The sequence below is a fragment of the Sebastes fasciatus genome, chromosome 23, assembly GCF_043250625.1.
Source record: "Sebastes fasciatus isolate fSebFas1 chromosome 23, fSebFas1.pri, whole genome shotgun sequence".
NCBI lineage: Eukaryota > Metazoa > Chordata > Actinopteri > Perciformes > Sebastidae > Sebastes > Sebastes fasciatus.
Window position 1 is genome coordinate 12,529,702 of NC_133817.1, and position 18,471 is coordinate 12,548,172.

Genomic DNA, 18,471 nt, shown 5'->3' on the forward strand with positions numbered 1-18,471 from the left:
TCCCTTATATATCTACCTTCTTATGTATACTCCCTGGGTCACAGGGGACAAACCTGTTGGTGGATGGGAGGAGTCGATAAACCAGCATGTGTTGGACTCTAGTCGTTACTAGAAAAAGCAATCCCGTTACTGCCACCACCAACAAACAGGACTCACTGTAGTAAACTGATGCGCATCGCTATTGGACGCAGCCTGGTTGGACTCCAGCAGCAGCAGCATCAGTTACTCTAACAACGCAGATGAGCGCGTCTGGAACAGTCGCTCCTTGGTGCGCGCTGGAGATGGATCAGGATTATGCACTCTAGTCTGCAGCGCATAAGAGGGAAAAACAAAGAAAAGGTGCCCAAATGAACCACCGCCCTCCAGGCTCCCCCGGCGTGCAATGGCTTAACAGGAGAGACATGAGTGTCCGGACGGAGGACAGCATCACCTTGTGCCAAAGGGCTCTCCAAATCGTTACTGAACTTTGTCTCACTGGACACGTGGACCGGGACAAATGCTCGGATATATTCCCCCTGGAGAGCAACATACCAGGTAAAGGAAACGCAGGTAAATAAGCAAAAAAAGTCTTTATTTTATTTCTTTCCCTCAATTAATCACTTTGTTTCCTCCAAAGAAAGAGACTGACCTGTTGCAAGGAGAAACCAAACATTAAAAAAAAAATGGAAATTCGTGTCTATGTATAGATTAAATTTCGTGACTATTTCAAAAAGCCTTGAGACTGTGTAATACATGTATATTTACATGTATTTATATATTCTCATTAATTTATTTCAGGATTAATTTCATAGCCATATTTATTTATTTCTGAAGGATTTTGTCTGAATATATATATGTGCACAAATATACTCTCATAGTGACTTGTTAAGAGTCAGTGTAGTAATCTAATATAAAAAAAAAAAAAAAAAATGGAACATAAGAACAGTGAACTGTGCATATACATATAAAAATAAATAAATAAAAAGATAATCCCGGTAGTGTAGTGCATGTACTAAACATATAAAGTTATACAAGTATGGGAAATAAATGCTGTGCTATATTTAGTACTTTGTTCCCTGCAAAGAAAGAGACTGACCTGTTGCAGCATTTTGAAAAAAAAAAAAAAAAAAAGGAGAAACCAAACATATGCTCTCCTTTACTATTAAAACTTTATTACAACACTTAGTTGTATTTTTATTGCGTTGAACTGTTCCCAAAGTGTTTGTCGACCTGTTACGCATCTTGCTGCAGCGCCAGACTGCTGAAATAGCAACAGGTGGAAAAACAGACTGAGGTGGCCATCTGATATCCTGCCTTTCTTTCTTTCACTCCGTCTTTCTTTCCATTTTTCACTTTGCAATCTGGGGGAATTTACTCAATGTCAGTTTGATTAAGACGTTTTTGAAAAGCTGCATGTATATACAGAAAGCTGCAGTGCAAACTTTGCATTTAAATATCAATAACAGGAAATGTCATGAGCAGATGGGAGCTTTTTTTTCCCATGCATTTCTCGATGCTGAGGTTTTATATGACTTTATATTGTCCTGCTTTATCAAACAGGTGCATATGCTGCCCCCTCTTTCTTACAGCTGGCTTTCTCTCCTTTTTTCTCTTTCTCCCTTGCATGTTTGTCTGTCATATTTTGTCCCTCGCTTGCCTCTCCTCTCCTTTTCATGTGTCTCTTGTCCTCCTCTATGGGTCTCTCCATGGTTACGTGTAGACATCTCTATTAGTCTACTAGCTGTGGTCGTGGGTTTCTGTGGCCTCGCCCTGTTGGTAGTCTCTCTCTTTGTCTTTTGGAAGCTGTGCTGGCCCATTTGGAGGAGCAAGGCTCTGTCGGCCCACGCCGAAAATGGCCTCCACGTGGTCTTCCCCGAGGCGCCTCCGGCCAACTCCCCGCCGGTCACCGAGTGCAAAGCGCCGGAGGTGGAGAAGAAGTACTACCCGCTGGAAGTGAAGGCGAACGGACGGAGCACCGTCAAGCTCCTGGAGGCGGCCATGAAGATCAGCCAGACGTCTCCGGACATCCCCGCCGAGGTGCAAACAGCCCTGAGGGAGAAGCTCAGCCAGCAGGCTAAGATCCAGAGGCAGACCACCGAGCCAACCTCCTCCTCCAGGTACCCCACATGAACCCGCTGCTCTCACAACCCCTCCCTGTCTGGTTGAGAAGCTATTTATACACATGTATCTGCGATTACGGTACAATTGTAGCATTTCTGAACCCACATTGGTTTGTTTTCCTACAGTAGTACACACAAACGTGATGTCTACCCGATGCAAAATACTGCCCTGACAGTGCATGACAGTGTAGCCACTTTCCTTGAGGTGGTTTGGCACGTGTCATGAAGAGCAGCGAGGGCTATGTACCCGCTGACCTTGAAATGCTGGCACATGTTGAATTGTGTGTCTCTTGCTCTGTCTGACCAGAAAAAAAAAAATCCCCTCCTGTAGGCTCATCAGCCAGACTCACGGCGGTGAGTCTCCTCCCTCCAGTTGGAACCTTATAATCTGTTCTACGTGCGAGTCAAGCTGATGAGGTAACGGCGAGGAGCAACCACAGTAATTAAACAACCAGCTCTCGCTTCTCTTTTGTTTTGCAGCACTGTGTTTAAACAAGAACGTCCATAATTAGCAATGCTGTGGGGTGGGAGCTGTCATGGTGGAAGGTTGGTTTCTGGTGAGACGCGCCAGGCAGCTGCGCTCAGTTTCTCAGAGGAAGCCTTTATTGACATTTACTTTGGTTTATCGTTAGGCTCGTTAATTCCTTTATATTGACACCAAGGTCTTCATGAATTACACACCCACCAGGGATGCAGAACGGCCAGGTTAAAGATTGCAACGCCTACTGTCTTAATCCTTCCACCTACTCTTTTGACAGCAATTCTCGATTACCGATGAATGTTTCCTTTTTGAATGACAAAATTACAAAAACACCTACGATGTGCTCTTAGCTCAAACCCAATACCGGTGTAGAGCAGTGAAGCCAATGCAGAAGTGCCTTAAACTTGCAGTCTTTCTAATAGCCAGCAGGGGGCGACTACTCTGGTTGCAAAAAGAAGTCTGATTGTATAGTAGTCTATGAGAAAAATGAGCCTACTTCTCACTTGATTTATTACCTCAGTAAACATTGTAAACATGAGTTTATGGTCTCAATCGCTAGTTTCAAGTCTTCTTCAATACAGCATGATGTTCATTTAGTAAATTATAGTCCCATTTAGAGTCAAATAGACCATAAAGCAGGGTATGCTTTAGGGCGGGGCTACCTTGTGATTGACAGGTCGCTACCACGGCGTTGTCCGGTCTGGGAGTTGTCCGTGTTTTCATCTTACAACTTAAACCCTTTCACAGTGTGTTTTCAGTTCATCATGATTGTCACTGTTTGGAGATTCTTTCCCGATTATTTTGGGGCAAGAATAAGTCCTAGCATGATTTTATTTGTCTTATATAATCATAAGTGATGAACTCTTTATCTTATCAACCAGAGTTCTAATTGTTATCAATCATTCATTTTTTTTTTTTTTTTTTTTTTTTTTAAAAAGGTACAGTGTGTAGGATTTGGCAACATATAGTGGTGTGGTTGCAGATTTCAACCAACTGAGTACCTCTCCGCCCACTCCTCCCTTTCCAAGAATGCGATAATGTGAGACGTTGAGTGCAAAACCGTCGTAACGCCGTTCGCCTCGCTCAGAGGCCATCCTCACCATAATAACACTACTTTAGGAGCAACGGAAATCAGACGGCGGCTGGCTCACGTTACCAGTTTCACAAGCGTGTCGGAGAACTACGGTGGCCTTCAGGTAACTTAAAAATGTAAAAGCCTCTGTTCTAGAGCCAGTGTTTGGTTTGTCCGTTCTGTTCTACTGTAGTCACATGGCGGAGCAACATGAAGAGGACCGGTTCCCTATGTAGATATGAAGGGCTCATTCTAAGCTAACAAAAACACAACGCCTCTTAGTTTCAGGTGATTATACACTAATGAAAACATAGTTATGAATATTATATTCCATTTCTGCTAATAAATTCCCCAGAAATGTTACACACTGTTCCTTTAAATATTGTGAACAGGTAGCATCTGTTTTTGGAAAACTGCAAACAAAAGGATGTGTTTGTAACTTTCTGAATTTTAGAAATTCTCACATCCAACTTCTTTGTTCATGTTCATGATGTCATTATTGAAAACTGAAACAGAAAGCAATTAAATTAGAGTTTTATCTCTGGTGTTAGTAGTGGATTTGGTGTAACCCCCAGTGTATTGAGTGTATGTTACGGTTTAAAGAGGATTAAAAGTCAACAACTCGACCGCAAAAGTCAAATAGTTACTACTATTCTCTGTCCAGTTAGTATTCAATGTGTTTAGGTTGTATTTTTAATCATTTTTTACTTTTCCCTTAAGGTTTGTACTGGCAAACATAAAGCCTTCTATGTTGTTTACAATACTTGAGTGCACAGTATTTAATTTTCAGCTGTGCCTCCTGTGCCATACCATTTGTGCCGTGGCTGTCAGATCGCTGTGATTGTCTAACTGTCAGAAAGGAGGAGGGCCAGTTGCTAGGTGACAAGATTGGCGAGTCAAACAGGGCCGTCGTTTTTTTTTTTCATAAGATGTCAACTTCACAGAAATTTGCTGCATTCAGGTAATTTATATAAGAGCTTCAATCTGAATGCTGGAGATAGGTTTTTTTTCCAAAACCAAACGTCAGTACCAAAGATGAAGAAAATGTGGCCACTTGTAATGTTATTGTCTGGTACTACTTTCAGGGTAAAACCAGGTGTGTTCAGTGAGAAAGAACAAGGATGTTGAATTTACTTTGAAGTAGGTCACAGTGTCCTTAGGTTGTCTACAAAATCAAGGTTGTGGGGTCTGGATTTTAGGCAAATTAAGCCACTTTACAAGGCTCAAAGGACAATATGTGTAGTATATTAGAGTTGTCAAAGTTAACACGATAACGCAAATTCGTTATAACGCCACTAATTTCTTTAATTCAACTCGCGATTTTTAGAATGAAGATCCTGGCATCATATGAAACTAGAAAACCTAAAGAATCCATTGATACCGACCATGTCATATTGGCTTGTTGCTAAATTTTGGCAGGGAAAAACTGTCAAGGCCATTTTCAAAGGGGTCCCTTGACCTCTGACCTCAAGATATGTGAATGAAAATGGGTTCTATGGGTACCCACGAGTCTCCCCTTTACAGACATGCCCACTTTATGATAATCACATGCAGTTTGGGGCAAGTTGTAGTCAAGTCAGCACACTGACACACTGACAGCTGTTGTTGCCTGTTGGGCTGCAGTTTGAATGTTATGATTTGAGCCTATTTTTATGCTAAATGCAGTACCTGTGAGGGTTTCTGTCATTGTTTTGTGTTGTTAATTGATTTCCAATCATAAATATATACATACATTTGCATAAAGCAAGCATTTTTTCCCACTCCCATGTTGATAAGAGTATTAAATACTTGACAAATCTCCCTTTAAGGTACATTTGAATAGATACAAAATGTGGGATTAATCTCAATTAAATATGGACAATCGTGCAATTACTCGCGATTAAATATTTAAATCGACTGACAGCCCTAGCGTATATCATATGATTGGCGAGGTCATTGTGAGCATTTTAAGCTATTATTTTCCAACATGCATCAAGCATATTGAAAGATATACCTCAAAAGAATCATTACTGGTATGTCAGATGGTTGTTCAGTGAATATTTATGCTTCTCAGCTAGATTCTGCTTCTTTCCTGAAGACAAACCAAAGCTATTCTACCAGACGGTATATGTCAATGCATGTGCCATGAGTGCCACATTATTATGCATGATGCGTTTCAGATGTACTTCTCTCCTGACAAACCATTAGCGCTCATCATAACAAAGCCACTCATGCATAGCACTGACACTTGAGACGTTTATCAAATGCCCTTTACCCTTTCCAACAGGCACAATTCATTCCGGCGCCACCTGCCTCGTCAGATGAATGTCACCAGCGTTGACTTCAGCCCGGACACATTGCCTCTCCGCCAGTCCTCGACAGTGAGCATTGGAAGAATAAAACCCGAACTCTACAAGCAGAAGTCTGTGGACTCAGAGGATGGGGCCAAAGAGCCCGTGGAGACTTGCGGAAAGCTCAGCTTCGCGCTGCGCTACGACTACGAGGAGCAAGCGTTGGTGGTGAGAATCCTCAAGGCCTTGGAACTGCCTGCCAAAGACTTCACGGGCACCTCCGACCCGTACGTGAAGATCTACCTGCTACCAGAGAGGAAGAAGAAGTTCCAGACACGCGTCCACCGCAAGAACCTGAACCCCATGTTTGACGAGACCTTCTGTTTCCCCGTGGTGTACGACGAGATTTGCAACCGCAAGCTGCACTTCAGCGTCTACGACTTCGACCGCTTCACCAGCCACGATATGATTGGCGAGGTGGTGGTGGACAACCTCTTTGAACTCTCTGATCTTTCCAGGGAGGCTGTGGTGTGGAAGGATATTCACGCAGCAACTACAGTGAGTTGGCGTTCACACTAACACACTGCCAAGTCCTCACATATGTGGAAATTGTTGCTATGTGAGCACCACACTTCTGTGTTTCCAATGAGTCAATTGGGAACTTGTACTGATTTTAAAAAAGGTCTAAACATGAAGTATTGCACTGAATCACTTCTAATAGCCCAGATTCATCAACAGCGTTCCACAAAAGTGGCAGGTTGAACACGTTGCATAATTCAAACGCTCTGGGAAATGCATTTCATCAGCAAAACACCCACACAGACATTTTCCAGAAACTGCTGGGTATTCCACAGATATAAATATAGCAACAGAGAGTAAAACGATCTGATCACAAGATATACAAACTGTAGCAATATACTCTCAAACTTTAAAGTATTTATACAAACAGGGTACAGCGTACTGTAAATAATATGTCCTCATATGAACTGGTAATTTAGCCCAGATTGTATTTCACTCCTACATTAACACTGATTACAGTTTACTCAAGAGCCTCTGCGTTATTTATGAATGTTTTCATTGTGATAAACACTGGGCCATTGTTGTCAGGTTCACAATAGCTGTGGGCTAGCTATATTAATAGTAACCGAAGCTTTGCATACAGACTGACTAGAGATGATTGCAATGACCGTTGCAATGTATAACAGGCCGCTATGGGCGCAGTTCTGATGTTGGACTCTGAAGACCGTTTTGTATCAAAATATTGATTTCTTAAGTAAGTAGCTGTGTAATAAGCAGGATAATGTACAGCAAGCGGGTCATTGTTGTGAAATAAACCCCTCCAGGGCGATGCAAGAACGCTCTGTCAGGGTTTATTTCACAACAATGACCGGCTCGCTGTACATTATCGCTTACATATTTGTTAATCTGTTAAGACATTATTGTTTTTGATCACATCAATGGTGATTACCTGCTCACCTCTGCTCCAACTTTTGGGGTTTTATGGCTACCGTTAAGTGTTGGAAAGAGATGATAATGCAAAGTGAGGCCATAGTACGGTGTGCCTTCTATACCCAGTATATACAAGATCAAGAGGCTTGCTACAGTATGCTAACACGGGTTCACAAGCTAGAGTTTAGGCTACTAGGGAAGTAACCGTTCGTGGCGCAGCCGTTCGAAGCAGGCCGATTGCTTGGCTAAAACTCAAAATGAGTTAGCATTTTGTTCTACAATATAAAATATATCAGTAAATACCCCACCCGTGTGACTTTTAAGCTTTTACGTGTCTTAAAAAAGGTGGTTGCTAACAAGTGGCTAAATGAGACTATTAAACATCATCGCGCCGAACACTAGTCCACCTTTAGCTTAGTGGTGGAGACGTGAAGTCATGGGACCGTGGCGTAGTTCGTTTATAGCCTAACGTTAGCTTTTTACTTCTGCCGATTGTGTTTACGCTTCAAAAATCATGGTGTTCTTTTATGAAGATTATCTTGCTGAACAAAATGTGTAAGTATCATAAACGTTTGTTTGCCACAGTGCTTATTTTCTGCAATAATCAAAAACCCAATGGAAAAATCCCATTGGCTTTTTGTCGAGGGAACCAGTGCGATGCTAACTGCCGAGTTGGCCTACAAAAATATGTCATCCCTGCAGCACTCTATTGCTGCTGCAGCGTTGTCGAGAACCGCACATTGCCCGTTGACTCCAGAGAAGTGAAGAAGAGTTCGGTTGTAACATTAGTATGTCCAGCATCCAGCAGCAAAAGTGAACTGCAGTCATTGAGTCGCAGTTTGTAAAGGCCCGCTGAGGAAAACATGCTCACCTCAGTCTGCAGAACCCTGTAGCCTTGCCCCTGCTGCTGTACAGAGAGCTTTCGCTTGTTTATTAATATTAAATGTGTCGCAGATTGCACCAAATTCGTCAAAACACTCCCTTGGGTCCCCAGCAATACACCCGCCAAATGTGAAGTAGATTGGATGAGTAGTTCTTGAGATATGTGAAGGACACACAGACAAACAAACAAAGATTCCTTGCTTTATCCTTACATAAGCACATTATCTCGGCCTCACTGTTAACTCCACAAAGGAGATCATGTTTTCAGTCCAGTTTAGAAATTACCAGGATATCTCAAAAACTGAAAATGTGGTATTTGGTGTATAGAGGTCATTGGCCCAAGTAATTAGTTATTAATGCAGATCCAACCCCTTTTTTAAAGGATTTTAGGGCATTTTTGAACATTTGTGTTATTTTACTGCTGAACTACTACAAAATGTCGTATACATTATGCACTAGATAATGCTGATCTGAATTGAGATGCGAATTACAATGCAGATTAAAGAATATTTTACATTTTCTTTTATAAATTAGATATAAAATTTCGAGGATTATGCAGCCGTGGTGGAGGAATGATGCTCTCTAGTTACATACTGAGTTCAAGAACCACATACAAGAGGGTCTTTTTGGACATACAGTACATTACATACAAAAGGAGCTACAACAAACTGCTGCTTTTATGTGATGTGTGCTACAGTACCGAGAATGTATTGTGTATTGACATGGATAAGAAAGCTGACATTTCTTTTCAAGTAGCCCAAAGAGCAAAACTAAAAGATATATTCATTGTTAGTGCTGAAGCATTTAAATGTCTTGTTAACAGAGAGTTAAATATGTAAGTTGTTTTGTTTTTTAAGTACTTAAATCAGCCAACAGAGTATCATTTGAGCCCTTCCTTGGCCTTGATTGTGTTGGATTATATTGACCTCCTCAAACTGCAGGCCACAGATCAAGGTGAAAACTCCCTCCTGTGTCGGTACACCCCAGGGCAGCTTCAGTTACTTTGTGGATTTATACTTCACATGAAGGGGTTGGATGTGTCATTCTTAAAGTGTGTATGTGAGAGAGAGAGAGAGCTTTTATGGCATATGTAGCATTTCCAAAGGTTTGTGGGTGGATGTGAGTAATTCCACTGCAGAGTTGTGATACATTTGATATTTAAAGTCTTAATTTATGATTTTTATTACATTATTACATTAATAGGAACACTCTACTGTCAGTAAACCAGAAAAGGTAGTCTTGGATAACTCAATTAGCCAATGCAGCTCTGCTTTCAGTTTCATGTCATGCATCCAAAGTCTGTTTCAAAGCTAACATGAAGTTTTCTACATTACTAGAGTAGTGAACTTTCTTGGTTTCTTCATAAACTTTTTCATCTGTATCCTAAAACCTAAGCACGCCCATTAAACGTAATAATTACGACAATACGATCTTTAACATAATAGGCTTACTTCAACACAACTAACTGACTACCTGAAGAAAATACTAGTGTCGTCTTTTGACTAGCAGTGTTGTGGGACAACAACGAATATGTTATCTAGTTTATAATAATAACAAAATATGGTCCCATTTACAGTTTAAATAGACCATAAATCAGGGGATGCTTTAGGGTGTGGCTACCTTGTGATTGACAGGTCGCTACCACAGCTTTGTCCGGTCTGGGAGTTGGCCGTGTTTTCCTCTTAAGGTCAATCCCCACTGAAAGCGTTATAGGAAGCGTTTTTGACATCTGTCACTCGCACATCTCACGCTACATGTCCACAAGATCCGGCGAGGACGCTAGGGGACATGGGTGACGTAACCTATCGTGGAATGCACTTGATTGGTCCCTGGTTTTCTGCTTACTGTTTCAAAAAGGGAACAATAAGCCTTCTGTTAATTCGTCCATACAATCCACCAAAATCTACATCTGAAAACATTTTAAGCGAGAAATAGGCTACGCCACTGCTGAATCTCGTTTCATTTTAGAACTAGATCGCCTAGTTTTGACAGCTTGGTCCAAGTTTCATGAGTTAGACGCATCACGCTGGACGGGCTCATTTGCATAAAGTTGCATGAAAGTTGAGTTCTTTTTCAACATTATGCAAATACAGACCGCCTCCAACTTGTCGCAACACTCCCACCATAAGAAATGAATGGAAAGCATTAAGACGCCCTCTGTCATCGGATGATGCACGTCTGACGGAGACTCCCTGTTTTTACACTTCAGGTCTATTTGTCTAAAAAACAAATAATTCATTACAACTATTAAGAAACTAGTGACAAACCGCCTACAACATACTACACTGAAGGAGATACACATCACAACAGCTTGCCATGCCACACAGATAAAATGTGAAGTACCGGCGTTGGCATTTAGATTCACAGAATGTGGTCAAAGCCTTTAAAATTCATGTCTTTCTCTTTTTTTGTCCTCCAGGAGAGCGTTGACCTGGGAGAGATCATGTACTCGCTGTGCTACCTCCCCACAGCGGGGAGAATGACCCTAACAGTCATCAAATGCAGAAACCTCAAAGCCATGGACATCACAGGCTCTTCAGGTAACCTGACAGCAAATAAGATGTGGCTCGCATCAAAAGCACACACTGAGGCCATAAATCGAACTTAGCTGAAACGAGACAGCAGGTGGCCACTTAGATTGGAAATAGGGAAGAGACCTGGGGAGGCCTTTGAGGGCAAATTATTCAAAGTATTAAAATCTGTCAGAATACGTGTCTTATTTCTTATTTTAACTGTGAAAAAGGAAGTGGTTTTGTATTTTGTGGCGCTTCTGAACACCTGAATGTTTAAAGACAGGCGCATAAAACATTCAGCATAATCGCCTTTAACATTTGTATTGTTAGTTTTGGTTGATATCATCATCATCATATGACAGTAAACATGTCTCCCAGACCCGTACGTGAAGGTTTACCTGATATGTGACGGACGGAGGTTAAAGAAGCGAAAAACAACTACCAAGAAAAGCACGCTCAACCCAGTGTACAACGAGGCCATCATCTTCGACATCCCCCCGGAGAACGTGGAACAAGTCAGTCTGTCCATCATGGTGATGGATTATGATCGGTGAGTCAAGCAGTCACTAGCTACTGTATATACACCATAGAAATAGGATAGGAATAGAACGGACATTCACATTCAAATCAACTTCCTCTAGTCAACTACTAGAAGCTTTACAATGTGCATCCAAATGTGTGTTAATGTGTGTGTGTTTTACTACTCACAGGGTTGGACACAATGAGGTGATCGGTGTGTGTCGCACCGGGCCAGATGCCGAGGGTCTTGGACGAGATCACTGGAACGAAATGTTGGCTTACCCGCGGAAGCCCATCACACACTGGCACGCTCTGGGAGAGGTACAGACAATTCTTTGATTCATCCCAAGTCTCAAAGAAATCATATTTACAGAGCTTTCTAAAAGCTCCTGAATGTGACATTGAACAGAACAGATGCTGTGATATGCAGCACAACACGTCAGATTATCACATTCAGCTCTGTGTAGTTGAGCTTTTTCCTTCATTTGCTTCATGGAGATTACATTATTTTTCTTATTAAAAAAAAGAATAAAATCCATCAATGTACCTGTATTTTTTTTATATTAGAAATCACAAAAAAAATCTAATGAAACACATAAATGATACAAAAAGAGGTGAAATGCAAATAGTATAAATGCCATTAGCTGTACAAACATTCCTTCACAGTTACGTTTAGTTTGTAAAATATTTCTCAATTTTGAGGGCCGCTCTGTAACATAATCAGCAGCTGATTTTCTCCTGACTTACTATTACTTAAAGCATATTCTGAACAGTCCTCCTTCACTACCAGTAGGTACATGGTTTGGTACCTGGGGTCACACAAATCCAGGTTACAATGATTTTAGTCCAATCTACTCCTTCTAAAAAGTCAGGGTATTTTTCTCACATAAAATCATAAACAAGGAGATTTTGAGATTTTGGGAAATTTATTAACTGTCTTGCCAAGAGTCAGATGGGAAGATCAACATTAATTTCATCTCTGTGCATTCAGCTAGTTTGGTTAAAAGTGCTTTCTAACAACTCCAATACTTTTTTGTTTTTGTTTTTATTAACAAAAACATGACATAAATCACCGAAAAACATACAAAACAATAAACACACTAAAACAGACCAAAATACAAAATCAAACTTAAACATAAAACATACTGTATATCAGCAGGCCTAACAACCTCAATAAGTAATATTTAAGATATAATAAAACAAAAGAAAAGAATAAATAAATCAAATTAAAAAGGAATGAAAAAAAGGTTGATCGCACTTCATATATATAATTATTTTATACATGTAATGTTCTTTTTAATCAAAAACAAGCTTCTTACCAGCCTTCAGCTTCAATGAAGTTTTCCTATTTGCAATACATCCTTCCAAAATAAAGTAAACTTTCTAAATTGATTGATATTCAAGGAGTCCACACCATTCAAAAAGAAATCTTATTCTAACAAAATAATCATATTAATAATATAACTGTCTGTCTCTATAACATCACCCAATATCGCAGAGAAAAAAAGTCTAGTTGAAAGCACAGCTTCATTGCATTACACATCTTTTGGTCTTTTTCTATGAAAATCCCCCCAAAAAAATTATAAACAATGAGCTTAAAGGGATATTTTGAGAATTTCTTTTAACTGTCTTGATGAGAAGATCGACTTTAATTTCATCTCTGTGCCTTCAGCTAGCCTGGTTTGGTTAAAGGTGCTTTCCAACAACTCCAATACTGTCTTACTTACATATTCGTGTGTGTATTTTACTCATGTAGAAAATTAAAGAGAGATATGTAGTTGTTTAATGAGCACAATAGAGCTTGTTTCTGGAACAACAGCAGCAGCAGGACCTAAGTGCCTAAACGCAGCATCTCAGAAGTCATGTGCTCATAGAGAAGTTGCCAGCTTTGCAAACTGCAAACAAAACCCAGCTGATGGTGCTTTGGTGTCTAGTAAATACTGTAAGGCAGTTTTACAGTTGCTGGAAGGCTAACTGTGTCCCCCTTCCCTTTTAATGTAATTTCATATTTACATGTTATAAATGTTTCTTCCTCTTTTGCCCTACCACTCTCCATCTGACGAATAGGAAAAAACAGGTGATTACCCGTTTTCAGTGGTGAATCTACTTTATAAGCTTTGGTAAAAACAAAAACTGTGATCATAAGCAAAAACCAGACATGTCCTCTGTGCTCTTGTCAAAACATTGTTCTCTAATAAACACTGATTGTGACATCAAGTGAAACCACAAGGAACAGGACTCAGACGCACGACTCTAAATTACTAAAACAAGACCGAATGAATGCTCTCGCCAAAGCCACCAGACTCCATTGTAAAATACAGTGATTTTACCTCGCAGAACGCGGGAGTTGCTGGTCTACCGCTGCCTCGATTGGTTAGTTAGTTTGCGTTATTGTGTGACTTTGGTGAATCCGAACTAACCAAAGTCACACAATAACACAAACAAACTAACCGATCAACGCAGCTGTAGATCAACAACTCCCGTGTTCTGCAAGTTAAAATTACACTTTTTTTCAATGGAGTCTGGTTGCTGTGGCGACAGCAAAGATAACGACTTCAGTTCCCCATCGAAAACACAGACTATAAAGCGGTCTCACAGCAAAGTAAACCGGCAAAAATATTCTAAATATAGCATACACTAGATCTGATATAGATATTTTTTAAGTGAGTCTTTCTTTTAGATGGCTAAAATACGTTTTGCTGCCGACCCCGTCCATAGCGGTACATTACTTTGGTTCAGTGCGGTAACTCCTGTCTGTTTCTCCAAGATAGGAGCGTGCCGACCGTCATCTACTGTAGGTAATACACTGACTATGGATATGTACCTCATATAACCCCACTTCAAAACACCCAGACTATACTATAATGAAAGTATAAGTGTGAACATGCACACAGAGAAGAGGATTTTGCTGAAAGAGTGGTTTCTAACAATGTTTTGATAGTTTGGTAAGTTTGTGAAGGTGAAAATCCCACTTTTGGATCAATGCAGTCTTATTCTACCTTTATCTTTTTCCCCCACTGTGCAAAATGCTGAAATCTGTCGTAATTGCCCAACAGCCACTGCTCTCCATAAAGGAGCACATTTTTTTACAGTCAACTTTCAGGCCAGACGGATCTAGCTCTGCTGGGTCAATACCACTTTTTTTTTGCCTATGATCACAGTACATCCTGAGGACTAGAGAAATAACCTGTTTATTTACCACAAATTGACGACAAAAGCCTCTATAATGTGTTGCGTTTTGTGATATTTTACCTTGTAGTGCCCGGGAAGAGCAGCAAGCTTTGAGAGTCAAGGTTCGTGTCCTTCACCCAAACCTCCGCAGACGCCCTGAGGACCGCAGGGAGAGTGACAACAGCACCGACCCTGTAAGGAAGCAGGCGTTAAGAGTTGCTGAGAAGTCGTGTCGAGTCTCTTGTGAGCATGTCGTACGAAAACTCATTCCGACGCGCTTCTTATGTGTTTCTAAAAAACAAGGTTGTATTGAAATTGTTCTTATTCATTCATTTGAACTCGGGTCTTTCAAGTGCTCTACAGAGCTGGCTATGCACAGCGCTCACTGTCATTTCATTCAAGAGTTTGTGTTTCATACATCCGCTTTGAAATTCTCAGAAAGGCTTTACATTTACAAAGACCATATGAATGCTATAGGCCTCACTGCAAGACATACCCGGTGAGTCACTTGCAGCTGTATGAACCTTTCCAGCAACATTTTGTTCTGGCCCTAGAGCTCCGTAGTGAGGTAGTATTTTACTTTGAAATGGCACGAAGTTAAAGGGCTCCTCAATGCCATGAAAACATTTGCTTGATAAAAAAAACTCAATAAATCCAGTGAGTTTCGATCCAGGTTTTAGCTGAAGAATGCAGGTAATGGAGCATCTACAAGGGCTGGGTAAATCTCTCTTAGAAATTCATCAGTCACAGCGGTCACGATTGTGTAAAATCAGCCATTAACCCGCCACTGTTACCTGCAGATATTAGACACAACAACAGGACTCAGATCTAGTGGAAGTGTAGCAGATACATGTAGCAGACTACGGAGCCCCTCTGGGGTCACATGGTAGAAAAATGCCCTCGGATTCTATCAAAGAAGAACGAGTGCGTCACGTAAGCACATTTGAGATGCTCGTTCTTTGTAGCCAACTTTACTGTAACGTTGCAACCAAACAGCCGAGTTGAACGGAAGCCTGCCTGCACAGAGCAGCTCGTCTGTTTTCCCCACCACGTTTGACTAAAAGCACAGTATCTAGCGCCCAATAGAGAGCTGCAGGACAGAGTCCTAAAACCCGGAAGTGAGTTTGCATTTTATCACATCGCATTTGAATAGGTTTTTAATTGGATGCCTAAAATAAGGTCTGTGATTAACACAAGCTGAAGAGATTTTAACATTTTGTTCTACGGTTTAAAATATGTCAGTAAATATCCCACTTGTGAATTTTGAAGCCTTTATGTGTCTTAAAAGAGGCGGTTGCTAACAAGTGGCTAAATGAGACTACTAAACGTCCAAATCGTCCGCCTTTATAGCCTTGCTGTGTATACTCACCGATTGCATTCACGCTTCAAAGATCATAAAAGTGGTCCGCACGTTTTCTTTATCTACCATGTGACCCCGGAGGGGCACCATAGAAAACATATGTACAGAGAGATAAACAACAGTCACATTAAAGTGTGTTTGAAATAACTTATTACATGTTTCCAAATAACCTGGCAAAACTTTGACTACAACATATTCAGATTTATTTTTGTACACACCAGATCGATTTCAGCACATGATTGCAAATTGAAATAGCAGCACATAGAAAGTAGTTAGAGTCATACTTTTATTACTCATATAACTTTATTAAATATAATTCAACTGCAAAATTTCCCTCCTGATAATGCAATGTGCCAATGATTCAGAAAATAGTGTCCAATCATAGTTTAACAATCGTAACAAGGCACAGGAGGCCTGTCAAGCTTTGGTTTCTTTTTTTTTACCCTCTCAAAAATTGAAATTTACAAGACCAAAAATGTAAGGAATGGATTTAAACAGTGTGTTTAATTGTACAAATGTTAGCATGTCTGGCTGACTAGTTTATTACCTTCAGTTGAAACCTAAACCAGCCTTGCATCCAGGGCCAGGAGCATTTTATACTGCATTTTCTTAGGTTACCGGGCAAAATACAAAGAAGTCACATTCACAATCTGCACATTGACTCTGTAGTATTTCCCAATGTGTAAAAGCTGGGATCCTGGATGCTACTATATTAGAGTTTAAGCTCTGTCCTGCCGTATTGGATCTGGGGAAGGTTAAATTTGCTACCTGATTTAGCATCACATTCACCAAACACATTGGTTTGACCAAATAGTCCGATATTACCTTTTTTCCTTATCATACTTATAACACTAGAACTAACTAGTTGGCCGGTTAAAGCAACCAAAGCGCTAATAGAACAATGGCCAAGCGTCAGGGAGAATATAACACTGAATTTGTCCCAAAAAAAGCCTATTAATTATATATGATTGTTAAAAGATAAAATAAAAAATAAATACATAATACAGAGATTTGTATTAAAAGTTCCTAAAAAAATAAAGGAAAATCATCTCTGATGATTTACTCACAGGAAATAATCTGTTCAAAATGCATCCAAATCGCTCGTTTTACACAAACTTCCTGTATTGTTATGAATTTAATATAACATGAAATATCCATATAATATGTCACTATGTCAGGGGTCGTCACTTAACTCAATGATAGGAAAGGGGTCTCTTAAGGGAAAAGGTTGGGAACCACTCATGATATCGTGTACTGTATGTAGAAATCAGGTTCCTCGGTTTGAAACAAGTCAACTTGTCGACCGGAGACAGCATTTCCAATTAACTCACGAAACTAACGTTTCAACGTTTCATTTGTTAGCTAGCTGATAAAATCATCATTACTTCAGCCGACAAAATTGAAGGTTACCAGACAGAAATGAAAGGCTGCTTTTGTCAACCTCTGACTGAAATAAAGGACCCATTGTTCCGAAAATGACTGTATTTTGAGTGGTAAATCTGCCACCAGTTCATAAAACTGCTTGATTTGAAAATGGAAGGCTTGAAAGGCATAGCAACAGTGACTAAGGACGAAGCTTAGCATACACTCAATTGGCCAAACATCACCAAAAACATAAAGTAGAAACAGATAGTAATCTCAATTTAAAAGCTATAAAAGCCTAACTTTATCGTACAACAATTTTTCCTCACCAGTTACAAATTCAGGGAATTATAATCCATAAAACATTTGCAAATGTTATGTATGTTTGTTTTTTTTACATCAAGCCATATGAAATTAAGTTCAATGCATTTAACACAGAACTCAGCTTCTCCTCACATGTGAGTAATAAGAAACTAATAAGAAACCAACATAGCAAATAGAGAAAAAAAAGGCTATGTACTGTTATATTACTTGCACATGAATATAATGATGCTTTTTCCCTGCGCTGCCCTTAATATTAAAAAGAAATATTTTTACTTCTAGCATGCCTCTCACCACTTTAAAAACACACCTATTGAGGGAAATTAATATGTCGGAGTATTTCAAATTTAAAACGTTTGTATATAGTATACTTGTTTGTATTCAAAAGTGAAATTTAAGAAGTTGTCGTGAACTTATGGAGATAGAGACATCACAATGTATTTCTATTGTTTGGTGATAATTTGAACAGCTCAGACTTGTAATTGAGTGAAATTTATACACGTTCTGTAATAGTTGTGAACAATTAGTCAAACTGGAGACCCAGTGAAGCCAACTTATCGAGTTATTCCATGTTTAGGAGTTTAGAGCTTTGATCTGTACTTGTTTGCATAATGGTTGAATCTATATTGAGCCAGAACAACTGCAACTGCTGTCATGATGTGTACAGTTTGTGATAACTTTTGTAACACTTTAAAGTAAACATTTGGAATATGATTTATTGTATCTGTTTCATATGTATTTTAACTAAATAAAGAAAGAAAATGACAGTCACAGCATGTCTCTCTTTGTCTGGGTGGGCAGAATTAATATTTCAAAACAGCATCTATTAACAGCATTGCTTGAGTCTCCTACGTCTTTTCCCTTTAGCGTTTGGTCCATTAGCGTCTCTAACTTTAGGTTCATTTCATCTGTCGTTTTGACAAAATTAAACATGTTCATTGGGTTTTATGTCCAAATTTCAAGTTACATGGG

At 39.8% G+C, this 18,471-nt stretch overlaps 2 protein-coding genes across 6 annotated transcripts in view; one reads left to right on the forward strand and one right to left on the reverse strand.

The window, feature by feature from the left end:
* LOC141762241 (liprin-beta-1-like) overlaps positions 1–11,596 on the reverse strand; it is an 88,893-nt gene extending 77,297 nt beyond the window's left edge. For 2 of the 3 annotated variants that reach the window (XM_074626258.1, XM_074626256.1), the window contains exon 1: positions 11,475–11,592. The gene's annotated coding sequence lies outside the window, so the exon portion shown is untranslated. Of the gene's footprint in view, positions 1–11,474 lie in introns of all 3 variants that reach the window. The other variant, XM_074626259.1, reaches the window with a different exon arrangement.
* On the forward strand, positions 97–18,258 carry syt10 (synaptotagmin X). 3 transcript variants are annotated; one of them, XM_074626262.1, is made up of 7 exons: positions 97–534; positions 1,700–2,096; positions 5,919–6,480; positions 10,673–10,793; positions 11,145–11,316; positions 11,477–11,606; positions 14,545–18,258. In XM_074626262.1, exons 1-7 carry the CDS (start codon positions 348–350, stop codon positions 14,614–14,616), a joined length of 1,641 nt encoding a protein of 546 aa, XP_074482363.1. In that variant the 5' UTR covers positions 97–347; the 3' UTR covers positions 14,617–18,258. The 3 variants fall into 3 exon arrangements, with proteins under 3 accessions (XP_074482363.1, XP_074482362.1, XP_074482361.1); XM_074626261.1 differs by having other exon boundaries at positions 98–549; XM_074626260.1 differs by lacking the exon at positions 97–534 and having other exon boundaries at positions 596–2,096.
* Positions 18,259–18,471: the final 213 nt, after the last annotated feature.

Excerpts from the sequence above, each read along its gene's own strand:
- syt10 (XM_074626260.1), top strand. The coding sequence starts at position 1,393 with ATGTATATACAGAAAGCTGCAGTGCAAACTTTGCATTTAAATATCAAT. Across the intron at positions 10,794-11,144 it reads GGACATCACAGGCTCTTCAG|ACCCGTACGTGAAGGTTTAC; the intron begins GTAACCTGACAG and ends CATGTCTCCCAG. Across the intron at positions 11,317-11,476 it reads ATGGTGATGGATTATGATCG|GGTTGGACACAATGAGGTGA; the intron begins GTGAGTCAAGCA and ends TACTACTCACAG.